The sequence below is a fragment of the Martes martes genome (genome assembly GCF_963455335.1).
Source record: "Martes martes genome assembly, chromosome: 13".
NCBI lineage: Eukaryota > Metazoa > Chordata > Mammalia > Carnivora > Mustelidae > Martes > Martes martes.
This window is the reverse complement of record NC_137901.1, coordinates 52,660,879-52,676,796: the sequence shown is the minus strand read 5'-3', so window position 1 is coordinate 52,676,796 and position 15,918 is coordinate 52,660,879. Positions and strand designations below refer to the sequence as shown.

The window sequence follows — 15,918 nt, the reverse complement described above, 5'->3', positions numbered from 1 at the left end:
TCTGCACTAACCTGAGGAGTTGGTAGACCAACTGCCCAAACAGGAAACTTTATATGATTTGGTAACCCTGACCTTGGGCCCCAAATCTTCCCCTCCTGTAAACAATCCATTCAATCCAGGAAAACCTGCAGACTGGCTGGGACAAATTTTGAAAAACACACACAATGTTACAAACATTGAAAAAAAAAATCCCTAAGTGCTAGAGGAAGTGACATATCTGACTCAATGGTAGAAATCACTTCATAAAGTGATGGAACAAGTGGAAATTTAATCCTAACAGATGAAACAACTAGGGCAGTCACTTCTGTACATGGATGACTCAACAGCACCTGCTGGAAAGACGGGCAAAATGAGCCGTGAAATCCTGATCACATTCCCTTCTGGAAGCAATAGCCCTGCCTTGCAAATTAGTAAGCCCAATGTTCTCAACATCCTGACTTCAATATTTGTGCCTAGTTCTTAAGAAGGCTATGACTCACTGTGGCTACTGGTCAAATGATTCTTACTCAGAGCCATGAGCTTTTAATCTTTAGTATTAAATGGTCTAGGCAAATACTAGCCAAATGTCTGTCTACTTTCAAGATGTTCCTTTGAAATGATTGATTTCAGGCAACAACTGGTTTTCCATATGGTAACCCTCAATTTCTAATAGTATTTAACTTGCTGCCAAGCTTCATTAAAAGTCCACATTAGAAGTTTCAGACCTCAGTCCCTGGACCTGGGCCTTCTAAAATGACTTTCCTCCAAACATCATTTAACTTCCTTTAATTTAGTTAATTAATGGAACTTTCTGAAGAGCACAGTTACTTTGATCTAAACCTCTTGCTTAGTTTCTAGTTAACATTTCTAGAGGAGAAAGAACGGATGCCCTCGCAACCGGCTGGAGCTATCAGCAGCTCCCAAACATAGCCTTCCCTCCAAATCAGAGACATCAGAAGGGGGAGTACCTGAGAGAAAGAAGACTAGTTACAAACAGTGCCCTTGGCATTTCTGTGGGTGTCTGCCCCACACAGAGATAAAAGCTAAACTGGTACTGCAGGCCCTACTCTCTGGGAAGCTGAGCCCACAGTCTGGGAAATCTCAATAATCCTTGCAAGTAGACTAACTAGAAGCCAGAAATACAAATTAGAATTGCTTCTGCCCCAGAGAAAGACTTCCGCATACAAGTTACATATACAAAATCACATAAAAATTAAAAATAGAAAAATGCATGTCCCACCCAACAGGAATCCTCAGTTTCTTGGCTATTGCTCCTTGCTGCCACCCACCGAACCACACGGCTACAGCAGTTCTTGCTTTTCAACTCGCCGTCATAAAAAAAAGTTACCCTAGCTGCTGTTAAAAAACAACAAAAAAACCCCCACAACTTCAACCCAGAGACCTTATGCTGCAGCGGGGGTAAAATTTTTGTTAAGGCGATACGTTTAAAAAAAAAAAAAAAGGCAAGACATTCTGAATCTTGACTAGCGCTCTTGATGGTTTTTTTTTTTTTTTTTTTTTGGAAGACAAATCTAGCAAAGATGTCCAGCCCTTTTTCCTAGCGTGACTTACCTCGAGCTGAGCCGCGGGTTTCAGGGTACCTCGGTGATATTCCGAGCTTAGCCACAAGGCGGCACTCGAGAGCAGGGCTGCCAGGAGGCAGTGCCTTTTTCCCAGCTTCCTGGCGGGGGGGGCGGGGTATAGAGGGGGTAGGGGGAGATGAAGCTGGCTTTAAAAAAGAAAATCCATTTGTTCTCTCAAATGATGCCACTTGCCAGTTTATAAAGCAAAGGTTGCCACGTTACCTGTTGCCAGGTTCCTGGGAGGGCTTGGGGAAAATGTGGGCGAGAAAGGTACAGCACGAAACCCTCCAGCTTGCTGCCTTTCAAGCTCTTTGGACGGGGCTGGCGCTGACATTTGGAGAGCAGCTGCCGTGGACTGCCTGAGCATTGTTTGGTTGTAGTTCTAACAGAGGAGTGGCTGCCTGTTACATCATTTCCAGGCATGAAGTGCCTGGGGCTTTTTTTTTCTTCCTTTTTTAATGACTAACTCTGACCCCTCCCTCCCTGGATTTTGGTACAGTGCAGGCACTGTGGGCCACAGCCTCACCTCAGGAAGACCAAGTTTTGTAGCAACTTGTTAAAACAACTTGGGTGCCTCTTCGAAAAGAAAAAAAAAGTTGTGACTCTGAAACAAACCTTCCCATTCTTCCCGCGGAGAACAATGTTGTGTTTGATTAGCAGCGGAGCGCGGCTGCCCAGAGATCTGTCTCTCGCAAGAGCCGGGCCGCTATCAGATGAATAGATCTCCGAGCCAGACATGCCGAGGCTTGGGGCATTTGTCTGGCATTAGGAAGTGTCTGGAATACTAGTAACTACCAACTGGCAAGTCTTATGACTAAAGAGTTATTACACCACCCCTCCCTCTCTGTCCACATTCCCTGCCCTTCCCCTACACGCTCACACAAGCGTGCTTTTTTCTACTTCGACAGAGGAAAGGTTACCTAGTCTCTGTGGTTTCCGTGGAGGACGGCTTCAGTGGAAACCGTTCTCATGGCCACGTCCCGGAGCCAACACTAACCGGGAGAGCGGGCGAGAAGCCGGGTCCCTCTCCCAGGATCCCCGCTGGCCCTCTCACCATGTGGTCCATGCAGAGCCACTTTGGGTGGCCTGAAGATGTTCAGCTGTAAATATTTTGAAACAAGGGAGCAATTTTTCCATGTATATTTTGTTTTGTGGAGTTCCTCCCTTTTAAGTATTTTTTATTTTCATTTTATTTTGAGAGAGAGAGTGCGCAATAGAGCATTTAGGGGATGGGAAGGGCAGAGAGAGAGAGAGCATCTTAAGCAGGCTCCGTGCCCAGCCCTGAGCCCGACTTCTGCAGTATTTTTATTTTTTAAAGATTTTATTTATTTATTTGACAGACTGAGATCACAAGTAGGCAGAAAGGCAGGTGGGGGTAAGCAGGCTCCCCACTGAGCAGAGAGCCCAACACAGGGCTCTCTGCTAGGCGGGGAGCACCACCCCAGCCTAAGGCAGAGGCTTCAATCCACTGAGCCACCCAGGCGCCCCTCTGCAGTATTTTTAAAGATGCAGCTGGTACACTGCTTTTTTGACCACTCCAAATTTTTTCATCATCCATATCCTTGACAGGTTCCTGCAGGGTGCAGACTATAGTGTTGGGGCCGTCTGGGGGCATTTTCTCATGGAAAGCATCATGCTTTACTGGGCAAGGTATTTAATCGAAGGTTTAATGGGTGGATGAATACAGGTGGTTTGGGGGAAGGAAAAGAGCTTGGACTGAGGCCTCCAAGTTATGCAAACTCCACTACTTAGTAGCTGGGTAAGACAGAGATCTGTTACCTGCTCTGGGCCTCAGTCTTACCACCAAACAAGTGGGGATAGCCAGAGCTTCCTCTGTCATAAGACCATGTCTATTAAATTCTTAGCACAGTGTGTTACAGAGTAAGGATTCACTCTCTGGTGATTCAGTTGATCTAATGGCACATGGAGAATCCAAATTAAAGGGGTACCTGACTGGCTCACTTGGGTGGAGGACACAACTCTTGATCCTCAGGGTCATGAGTTTAAGCCTCATGTTGGGGGTAGCACTTTAAAAAAAAGAAAAGAGTCTGGACTAATGTTCCATCTTATCATCTTTGTTTTCACCTGGGTTTGTGCTCTTACCCTGTGAAGGACTCAAGCCACAACGCTGGTTTATCTGGCACTTGGCAGGTGAGGAGTCCAGCCTGTGTAGCGAATCACCACGGGGAGCTCAACCTCTGGTTCATTGTCAGTTCAGCACTTCTCGGCCTACTTGATGTGAAGCAGCAGCAGCAAATTTCTCTTATTAGCAGCTTTGCCCTCATTTATGCCAAAATGCATTCCCAGGATGCCCGAACACTGGTCACTGCTACCAAATATCTGTGTTGGTAATGCTCCCTCACCTCTTCTCTTGGCTTCCTTCTTCGGCTTTTTCACCTCTCTCTCAATGGGTCTCTACTTCTCAAATTCTTTTCTACCTTTGATTAATATTCAGAAAACCATGGGAGCTCCAGTGTGAAAGAAATCTTGTCACCTACTTCAGGCTCCCATCCCATGGTGGTACAATTTTATCAACTTCCCAGCCAAAAGATGAGCTGGCTGGCCTGTGCTTACCACCTCCGCAGACCAAGAAGCTCACTACACAGCAAGAGCCCCATATTCCTCCTTTGAATAACTGACTACTATGGAATTATTCTTAGTGCCTCTCTAAGCTCTCACCTTGGTGGTTTCCTGCGATGTCTTATACAGAACTAGTCCATCAACACACAAGAGCTTTTGAAATCATTGGAAATTCTCCTGTCTTCCTTCTCTTGCAAACTAAACATCCTCTCTCATTAATCCACTCCTCGTAAGATACGGTTTTTCTTTCCGTGGAGCACTCAGCAATGTCCCCTTAAAGAGAAAAGCGTGGAATAAAACCCACATTGTTCTAGATGTCACACTTATACCCAGACACACCCTCTTAGAAATAGGCAGCTTACCTGATGCTAAAGCCACAAACTTGTATTTGTGCACTGGTCCCTTTAAGTTTACATCCTTCCACATTTCTTTTTTTTTCTTTTGGCCTCTTCACATCCTTTTGCTTTCTAAACTAGCCTGTAGTTTCAAGTTACCTCCCTCATATGTTCTTAATCCCACAGGCACTACCTCTGCCTTGTCCGCTGGGTTTGCAAATGTTTCCTGTTAATGCTTCTCAAACTGTCTCTGGGGATGGGCTAGTTTGTTGTTTGATGTCCAATCTGTTGCAGATCAATATTTTGGTAAAAATGCAATAAATTAAATCACTGGATAAAGGAAATTTAAAAAACGAGGCACCCCAAACCAAGACCCAGTCTTCTTGTTATTAGATTCAATCAATAAAATGGTCTTTAGAATTGCTGTAAAAGTTTCTAGAAGTTTACTCTCAATTTTCATGACGTATCTTACATGCTCATCAAATAGTTTGTGACTCGACACCTGTCTGTGGACCACACTCTGACCAGTGCCATGCTATGCACACAGGTGTGCTGGAAATGCTTCACAATTTGCTCTCTAAGGCAGGGGTACTATTTCCCAATTTCTATTGTGTTAACATTGACACCAAGGTCAGTTTCAAGCTATCATTGAAATGTCACTATACAGAGACTGTGGAGGAGATTTGCACAATTATCTAGCAAGCCGATAAGAACCAGTTCTAGCACCCCCACTGCTAACCCCATTTGATTTTTTTAAATCTTCTTTTGAGGGCTTGTTAAACTGTTGTTGGGTGGACCAAATCAAGAGACACTTGCCCTCCACAGACAGTGGGTTGAGCCAGGCCTTCTCTCTCTAGTGGTCTTCAGCTCAGTAAGTGCAGACCATCTGATACAACTCAGCAAATCCAAGACTGCTTCGACCATGACTTCCCTGTAGAAACCAGCCGCTACTGAAAGCAGATCAAATCACAGCTTGATCACAGCTTGCTTTATGGTTAATAACCTCTGAGGATAACTTGTTTACATCAAAAATATGTTGTTTGGCTACTATAAAACTCTATGTATATGTATATTTTGGAATTCTTTTGTTGTCCTTTTATGGTTTTGATCTGTAGTTCTTATGGGCTTCTACTTGAAAGAGCTTCTAAAAAGTAACAAGGAAGTGCTAAGTAATTCCTCAACGTAGCTTTATGGTATATGACACATTAGCTTAGTCCGGCAGAGGTTTTGGGTTTTTTTTTTTAAGATTTTATTTATTTATTTATTTATTTTAAAGAGAAAGCACCAGCGCAAGCAGGGGGAGAAGCAGAGGGGCAAGCAGACTCCACATTGAGCTCAGTTGGTTGAGCATCCGACTGATGCCCCAGCCAGAATTAAGAAGATACAACACATGATTTGAGCCTACATCTGTTTTGTGGCCGCCTGACACATGTGTGCTCTTTTTTTTTTTTCTTTAAATTTTTTTTTTAAATTTTTTATTTACTTATTTGACAGACAGATCAGAAGTAGGCAGAGAGGCAGGCAGAGAGAGAGGAGGAAGCAGGCTCCCCACTGAGCAGAGCGCCCCGATGTGGGGGCTCGATCCCAGGACGCTGGGATCACGACCCGAGCCGAAGGCAGAGGCTTAAACCACTGAGCCACCCAGGCGCCCCACATGTGTGCTCTTGATCACAGAAGATAACCAGAGTGATAAGAAAGTCTAGATTTTTTTTTTTCCAGAAAAACTTCACCACTACATAAAAAAAAACAATTCCTGGCACAGGCCTTCTGAGGCTTTCAACACTAGCATTATCTTTCCATGCAAATAGAGACAATATTGAATCCTAGGCTAGAAGCTGAAATAGGATAGGAATTTGTTCTCATTTTTTTTTAACTTCTTTTCCATCTTTTCCTTTTCCCCTCCCCCACCCCTCCCCCCTCCTCTTCCTTCTTCCATCACTTAAAAGCCGGTCTCTGGTCTCTACACTCTGCAAAGTATCTTCTGAATGAAAGTGATGTCATCAAAATGTGTAATTCTGCTCTTGCTGACTCTTATAAACAGGAGTTCTTTTTCCAACTTTGAGCTGGGATAGTAAATTATCAGGATCCAAATAAAGAAAAAACATCCGTTTAATTGAAATGAACAAAGAAATACGTCAGGCAAAGGAAAGCAATAAAAATGGTCAAAGTACCATATCTTTTCTTTTTTTAAGTTCCAACTGAATAAAAGGAGCACTTGTATTTTTTAATCACTGTTTCGAGAATGTTACTCTCAAACAAGAGAAATATTTCACTGATGATATATAAGTCACTTACTTTCTCTTTCTGTGCTGACCAAGCAAGATTTATTTACTTGTGCTTCATCTCCTTAAACCTCATTCTACTGCATCCCTCTTGTCACTCAGACTCCAGTGGATTCTAAATTATTCATGGTGCTGAATCATGAGAGTAGAATTAGGAGAAAAAAAAATCTTAAGACAGAAGAAAGAATTTAACCTTCAAAACCAGGAAAGAGCAATGCTGGGAAAAATTGGGAATCTGGTTGTCTGAGTTTCTGGAGCAGGCTTGTATGTGAAAGAACTGGGGCATGAGAAGGAAGGGGGTTGTAGGAAGTATGAGTCGTCTTGGATCTCCTTTCTTCTCTGGCAGAGGGCATTCTTAAAGATTGGAATTCCTTTTAAATTTCTATTTGATAATTGATGGGTGGTGCTTCTTTGAGTGTAAGTCTGATAACTGTGGCAGATTTGTGCCATGCCCCACACTGCAGTGAAACTTCATAATGAAGTCCCTCAAATACAACACCAAAGCACATGATTCCTGTCTTCTGTTCAGCTTCCTTCTTCGAGGTGAGGCAATCTCAGAATCTTACCTCCTTTGGGCACTGGAGCTAGGCCAGCCTATTGGGAAAGCTATGTCCCCTGGATTCTCCCTGTCCAATCTAACCCTAGTGGATTTCTAGCCTTGCCGCTGTCTTGCTGGTCCCCATTGATCAAAGGACGCAGAGTTATCCCTAATCATGCGGAAGGGGAGCTGACAACAGCCACCAGATGGCACCAAATTGCACTTGGCCCTGGGGAGTGCCCCCAAACCCCATCATTACGCTGGAAATAAGGTGACACCCTCCTTTCTATAGTCCCCACATCACACATCACATCATGACAAAATTTCTGCTGTAAATCACATCAGAAGAAATACTACTCTACTTGGCTGCACTGTGCACTTTGGATTTTCCACACCAAAAGAGGAAACAGGGTAACTAACAACAAGCTATAACCAAGTCCAAGGATCAGACATTTCTTTGTTAGAATGTGGCATTTCATCTCTTTGGAATATGAGTGGGCCGAATGTCCTGAGCAACCACTTTCAACAAAATAATGAGTTCACAGTGTAACGACTTAAGAGAAGTAATAAAAATGATCTGGTTTCACTAGATTTGAAGAGACTGATCCCATCCCACTTAGGGTCACTCCCTCTCGCATCCAGGCTGGTCTTCCAATGAATAACTGGACTCTTCCTGACCAGGGTTATCCCTTCAAACCTTCCTGGGCAGCGGAAGGTAGCTCCTCAGTATGGATGGTCCATAACATGGAACTGAACTGGGGGAAGTGAAAAGTCAGCGGGGCCATGTTGGCACTACTGTAGCCAGGTGGGAAAACCGAGCCCCATCTGGCTCTGCTCCGGGTTCGGCCCCTTGCAGGCAGGCACTGTGAGCCTCCACTGGTTCCACTGCCTCTGAGGCAAAACTGTAGACGTTGGGCTGGGAGTTGCCGAGCTGTTCCAGTTAAAGGATGTATATGTGGTCCTTACACTAAGTTAGGTAGAAGGTTTCCCCGGGTGAGCCTTGGGCAGTCATTCATCCTGGGTAACTGAGCGGTGGCTACATTTATATTGTTTACATTACCCCCTACCAGCGCATATATGTTCCATCAGGTAATCCCTAGGAAACAGCAAAATATTTCTGCCCTTCTTTTACAGTTAAGGAAATTACTCCAAATCACAAGCCAGTAGAACCACAGGACAGCATTAACAGGATTCTTCTGTTTATTGTTCCTTATAGGACACTTCCTTTGAGTGGCCTCAGGAAACATCCCAAATATTAAAGTATTTCATTTAGTGAGATGGCCCCGGTGGCAGCTCAAATGAGAGTTGGGATCCTGTGGTCAGAAGTAGCTGATTTGGTATAACAAGGACCGCCCACTGTGAGCAGGCAAGGCCTGGGGTGAGGGGGCGGGATGCGATGGAAACACAATAGTTTGAATCATTTTTTAAGAGGACTTAACAAAAGTCTTTAGAAAGCTGGTTCAAGAATTGTTCTTTTCTGGCGGGGAGTTCACTTGAAAACTGAATAATTCTTTTTGATCTGTATTTTGTACATCATGCTTCACAAATAGCTGAAAACCAGTGCGTAACGCTTTTTCATATAACCACAGAGTTATGATCAGGTAGTTGGAGAGAAGAGCAAAGGCTACTTCATCCAGAGCCTTGGGGAGGATTTTGACTAAACTGTACAGGTCCAGGAAGGACACCTTTCTGTACAGACCGACGCCCCTGAGTTGATTAGGTTGGCTTGAAGGACAGCATTTTAGGGAGTAGGCTCATACAAGCCATCCCCCCACCCGCCACCACAGATTTAGAAACCAGGGAGACTACACTGGGATACTTTTGTGTAATGTAGTCCTTCTTAGAGGACAATTTTGCTCAGAAATAACAACAAAAATTCAGAACACAAGCTTATATAGTGAGCATCTATCCAGAGGAAGGAAGGAGGGAAGGAGGAAAGGAAGGTAGAGGGTGGGAGAGGAAGAGGGCTGGAGGGAGTGGGGGAGACAAAGGCGGGAAGAAAAAGAGGGAGGGAAAGGAGGGAGGGAGAAAGAAAGTAAAAAACTGAGCCCAGGAAGCTTGGAGGGCTCTGTGCCCCAGGCCCACCCCAAGGGCACTTCCCACTGTGGTTAGGATTAAACCACACTTGCTTACAACCTCTTTGCTTTGTTTCCACCACTGCAATCTTCTCCAGAGTCACCTTGTTTAACATTAGCTATATTTTGTATTTTCCTGAGCAGGTCGAGACTACCCTGGGCTTATCTCCATGTATATACGTTCTCCCTCAGGGCGCACTATTGCCTGGGAAGATTTCTACAGATGGCTATCTTATGTTGATTCATATTAACTTCCATTTCAGAACCGTCCATCTCAGAGGGTGGTGTTTTTCCAGTCTTTTTCCCCCTCAGTCTTGTGGGAGCATCACCTAAGAGGAGGCTCAACTATCCTCCCGAAGCAGGGATCTCACTTACTCTATCAACGGACTTGTTTCCATGCTCAACGTCTTTGTGTGTTTCATGTGCCCTGATTTCCAGTGGTTGTTAGTTACAATACAGAAATTAAAACCCACACAGAAATCACAGTGTCTCTGTTTTCACTGTCTTCCAGTGTCATCTTGCATTACAACATATAAGAAGACACCACCTCCAGTCCCACCCAGAACTACCACGAAACCTTTCATTTCTATCACAGCCCAGAGTAGCACAGAGTCTGCCCAGGATGCCTACATGGATGGACAGGGCCAGCGAGGAGATATTATCAGCCAGTCTGGACTGAGCAACTCCACGGAGAGCCTGGACAGTATGAAGGCTCTGACAGCCGCCATCGAAGCTGCAAATGCCCAGATCCATGGCCCTGCGAGTCAACACATGAGCAACAACCCTGCCACAGTCACTACCACGACCACCATAGCCACTGTCACTACGGAGGACAGGAAGAAGGATCACTTTAAGAAAAACCGCTGTCTCTCTATTGGGATACAGGTAACAGCCTCCCTTTCTGTCCTTTGAAATAGGGACCCCAAAACTCAAGAAATGAAGCACTTTTATTTTTCCAGAAGATTTGCCATCTGGACATTTAGGGTGATAGGGCCATGTGTGGGACCAGATTTTCAAACAGTTGGCTCTGAAATTCCTACATTGTTGAACGTGACTTAAAAAATTATGAAGATATTTTGTCTGTAGGCATTATTAGAGGCTGTTATTTTTGTCCTCTAAATTGAATGTGTGACGCAAAGCATCAGGATAGCTAAATAAACATGAACACAATCACACACAAAGTGCCCTCAATAGCTAATGCACGTTTTTGATTCTCAAAAAAAGGGGTGGACATCCAAGAATAACCTGGGTTACTGGGTTGTGTTATAGTACATTCAACACTATTGAGTAACCATCTGAGAACAAAAATGTGAATCACTTCTCATACATGTGGGAGTGAGGGAGAGCAAGACCAAAGTGACTAGTAGTGTAGAAAGCAATCACTCACATCACAGCTTCATGAGCAAAAAATGTGCAGTAGTTTCAGCATAATTGTTGGTTATTTAATCATGCATTTCAAAAAGTGGTAGATAATTCAGCAGCCTTCTCAGTTCAGCCCAGTGTTTTCTGCTGCTCAAAGATAAGATCAAACTGATTCTTGTTTTTCACATCTGTTCAGCTTGGCTTACCCTGCTAGAAATTTCCTTCTCTCAATGGAGAAGAGTCATGTCTTTCTCCCTTTTTTGTTGTGCCATATCATGCAGGTGCCCTTTGAATAATAACTTCCTGACGTGGCAGCCAATAAATCTATTTACAATGAACCAACTCTAAGGCACATCTAAAAGCCAGGCGTGGGGTAGGTTTTCACAACGATGATGTATTTTCACAGAGCATTCTGCACAGTGCACTTCTAAAGGGCAATTAAATTTTGTCTAGTAGCAATGAGTCAAATGGTTATACACATATATATGTATATGCATATATATACACATATATATGTGTATATGTATATGCACATATATATACATATACATATATAAATATATATGTGTATATATATGTATATACATACACACACACACACACACACACATAACCATATGTAGCCTACAAGCTTCCATAGCACAAGCTGTCAAGTTCCTAAAAGAACTTGTGGCATTGGTGCCTGGTACTAGAAGACACAGCAGAAGGCACATGCGCAAAGCCAGCCTCCACCCCCATGCCTACTCCTACCTCCCCCTAGAAGCTAACTGCTCTCCCACCAGCCCAAGGGATTTGGAGGAGTAGGGAAGAGCAGAGGTTGGTCCTTCCTGCTGTCCCAGGTAAATGATGCCATCTTCTTGAGCCTGTTCCCTTAACTATCTCTCACAGAATTATTTTGAGATTGAGTTTAAAAATTCCAGCTTTCTATGACGGTATAGAATTTCAGTTTGGGATGATGAAAAAATTCTGGACATGGAATGGTGATCTAGCACAACATTGTGAATGTACTCAATGCTGGCTGGAACTATATACCTAGAAGGGGTTAAGAGGAAGAATTCTGTGATATGATTAAATGATTAAAAAAAAAACCCTACCATCCTTATCTGGCACATAGCTGGCACCCAGCCATGTTAGCTTTCTTCTACTTCCTTAATGTTCATTTTTCTTTATTTTACATTATTTTTCAATAGATAATATATTTCTCTGGCTCAAAATTCGAAAGTTCTAAAAAGGCATTCAGTGACTAGCCTCCCTCCCATTCTTATTTAATAGCCTGTCAGTTCTCCTTGCTGGAGAAAATTAATATAACCAACATTTGCATCTCTGTACAGAGATACTTTGTGCATATTCAAGCAAATACAGATTTTAATTTATTGTCCCTTTTTCACCCAGATGTTAACATATACCTCACATCATTCTATATCTTGCCTTTTGTACTTAATAATAGCATACTTTTTAAAAAGATTTTATTTATTTATTTGACACAGAGAGAGAGACAGTGAGAGAGGGAATACAAGCAGGGGAAGAGGGAGAGGGAGAAGCTGAAGGCAGGCGCTTAATGCCTGAGCCACCCAGGCACCCAATAATAGCATACTTTAAAGATAGTTGTTTGTCTGTCTTACTGTTCATTTTATTTAAAAGCTTGTGTATAGGGGTGACTGGTTGGCTCAGTTGTTGGGCATCTGCCTTCAACTCGGGTCATGATCCCAGGGACTTGGGATAGAGCCCCGCATTGGGCTCCCTGCTTGGCAGGAAGCATGCTTCTCCCTCTTCCACTCTCCCTGCTTGTGTTCTCTCTCTGTCTCTCTCTCTGTCTCTCTGTCTCTCTCCCTCTCGCTGTTTCCCTCTGTCAAATAAATAAATGAGATCTTAAGAAAAAAAAGAAAAAAACTTCTATATATCCATCTTAATCACCTCTCAGGTCTGCCAGTTGGTCTCATAAGTTCTGCTCCAAGTAATTCTTTCTCTTTTTTTTTTAAGACTTTTTTTTTTTTTTTTTGAGTAATCTCTACACCCAATGTGGGGCTCAAACCTACAACCCGAAGATCAAGAATCACATGCTCTACTGACTGAGCCAGCCAGACACCCCTTCTCCACATAATTCTTACTCAGAATAAAGCATTCATATACATGAAATCCACCTTATATTATTGTCATTTTCACCCAGTAAAATGGAACTACTCTGAAATCCACATACAATATTGGGGAGAAAGTTTTATTTCAGATATCATCCTGCCACTTAAATATATGAATATTTTAGTGAGCAGAAAACTTGCTCTAACTCTTCCTCCAATCACTGTTCACTACTGTAGAAACTATATGGAAGGACTGAGTACTTTATGTGGTTGTCTCATTTAGCCCCTACAACAACCCTATGGCATAAGGGGTATGATTATCTCTACCCTATAGATGAGAACACAGAGACGTTGAGTAACTTGCCCAAGGCCACACATTCTACATTAACAGAGCCTAGATTGTACCTTGATGCTTAATGTGACCATGCCATACCACTTCTTTGATGAAGAATAATAAGTAAAAATTCAAAATGCAAAATAGTCATCAAATTTCATTACACTGTAACCTAATTTAAATCCTAATCCCCAAAATATATAATAGTAGGATTCTGGACTCTTTCCCAGCCTTTACCTCTTTAGGGTCAGAGTTTCCAAACCTTCCCCAACATTTTAAATTTAATCCATGCCCAACACTAACATTACAATCATTTACTTTATACCCTGTGTGAGTTTAGGCCAATTACTTAATGGTTCCAGTTTCCTCACCTGAAAACTGAAAATAACAGTTGCTATCCCACAAGGTATTTTATAACAGGTTGTAGTAAAAATAGGCTGATACATGGGGCACCTGGGTAGCTCAGTCAGTTAGGCATCTGCCTTCTGTTCAGGTTGTGATCTCAATGTCCTAGGATCAAGCCCCACATGTGGGCTCCCTGCTCAGCAGGGAGTTTGCTTCTCCCTCTCCCTGTGCCTCCCCCCATCTCTGCTCATTCTCTCTCTCTCAAATGAATAAATAAAATGTTTTTAAAAACTTGACTGAGGGGTGCCTGGGTGGCTCAGATGGTTGGGCAACTGCTTTCAGCTTGGGTCATGATCCCAGGGTCCTGGGATCAAGCCCCACATCAGGCTGATCTGCTCTGGGGGGAGTCTGCTTCTCCCTCTCCCTCTGTCTGCTGCACCCCTGCTTGTGCTCTCTCTCTGTCAAATAAATAGGATTTAAAAAAAATTGACTGATACAATATATGTAAGGTTCTAAGTGTAGTAGGCTCACTCAATATCAGATCTAGCTGTTATTATTATTACCTTCCTTTAAAATCATAGCCAATCTTGCTGAAATTTTATCTGCTAAGGGTTTTCTTAATTTTTTCAGGACAGAGATGTAATTACTACTCAATTACTTGAAGCATTTTGAAAGTCACTTCACAAATTTAAATAGATTACCCTAAGTACTATGTAAGAGTGGTGACATTTGTGCATTTTTGTAAGGGGGTAAAAGTCACTAAGATAAATTTACATACAATGGCTGAAGCTTGGAAGATGACAACAGTTGGATGCAAATCAGCTGTAGGTTTAGATGGGTGGGGTGGGGTGGGGCTCAAACACAGAGTCCTCAATTCACAGAGTGCAATGTCCTCCATCCTTGTCCTTGAGACCCCTGGATCCTTTCTTTCTCCCTTTCTCTATGCATTGAGGATCATGGTTCTTAAGGGACTTAAGATACTTATCATGCATCATTGGGCAAAGTTTCATTAAGTAATTTTGCTACTGTCCTATACTGTAAAGCTGCAATATCCTTCTTTGGCTGACACTCTAAGCCTTCTTCATCGACATGAGTGTAGCCACATGGAACCAGTTAGAATCCCATTCAGGAAAACAGAAACCATGCTCAGTTCTCAAACAGAGGCAGTTTGATACACAATGTTGATTCTACAGTTATGGGAAGTTATGAATCCCATTCAGGAAAACAGAAACCATGCTCAGTTCTCAAACAGAGGCAGTTTGATACACAATGTTGATTCTACAGTTATGGGAAGATCGAGAGAACAATAATGTGATGCACTAAGCAATTACCACTTCTAGAACTAAGGGAGCAAAAAGTGAAAGGTGAGGTTCCCAGAATTAAGGAGTTCAGGGGAGAGTCCCTAGTGCAGCCAGCCTTGGACCACCACGGCAAGTGTGGTCAGCTGGTGCTGGGACATCCAAGGGAGAAGCACATCTGGTACATGGGTCAAAGGGGCTGAAACCACAGCTGCCCTCACATGCTGGAGCAATGCCCACAGAAGGTGGAAACAGAAAGAAAGTCCCTTCCCTCCTCCCACCTTCCTTTGTTAGAATAAAACTGGAAGTTGGCCAGCAGCAAAGCCTGGGAAATGTAGTTGGCAGAGTCCTGGCCCCACTGCCACAGACCAGATGGGTATAGAATACGGGCCTGGAGCTGACAGATAATAAGCAAGTCACCAGAAAAAGGCACTTTGTCCAATAAATAAACCATAAGCATGTGTATTAAAAAGCTTGAGATGGGTAGGGTGAATTTGTAGTCTTAATTCACTTAGTTCTTAAGTCTTAGAATAGTTACTTGGCATACTAGTGGGAACATTTCATGGCACTAATTATGATTCTAGAATATCTTGAAGCACGTATTCTGTTTATAATATGGTTCAAAATTCAAGTCAACTACTTTTTCTGGTGGCTTCTTCTGGTGGTCTAGTGCTGGGTGGGTCACAGGGAAGGTAACTGGTTGCTTCCGATTTAGAGCAAAGTTGTATGTCCTTCTAAAAATTCAGGGGTCACATTAAGGGTAATTTGTTTCTCTTAAAATTAAAAAAATAAGTAGTATATGCATACGGTACTGTTGTAAAGGATTCATACAGTATGAAAGGATACAGAACAAAATACGAAATGCCCCCATCTTTCTACTTCTGACTCCTACTCCCTTCCCCAAAGGTAACGCAGTTATACCATCTTTTAGTCTCTCAAGAGTAATTGCACGTATAGATTAGTTTCATGTAGTAGCTTTAGACCTTAACCTCTCTACCTCCACATATTAGATTGTGACTTCCCTCCATGGTCATTGAACTCATGTTGTAGAGCAACCTAAAAGAGCTTTAAGCTTAATCCTCACATCACATTGAACATGTGGTTGCTTTCTCATCCTTTGAATTAAAAAGGA

At 42.9% G+C, this 15,918-nt stretch overlaps 1 protein-coding gene across 19 annotated transcripts in view; it reads left to right on the top strand.

The window, feature by feature from the left end:
• The window catches only part of DLGAP1 (DLG associated protein 1), a gene marked incomplete at both ends in the record, with an annotated part of 314,492 nt that overhangs the window by 243,085 nt on the left and 55,489 nt on the right, over positions 1 to 15,918 (top strand). For 15 of the 19 annotated variants that reach the window (XM_080821309.1, XM_080821308.1, XM_080821313.1 and 12 more), the window contains one exon: positions 9,884 to 10,257. In XM_080821309.1, coding sequence (XP_080677435.1) covers positions 9,884 to 10,257 — 374 coding nt within the window. The remainder of the gene's footprint in view (positions 1 to 9,883; positions 10,258 to 15,918) is intronic. The other 4 variants (XM_080821297.1, XM_080821305.1, XM_080821306.1 and 1 more) reach the window with 1 other exon arrangement.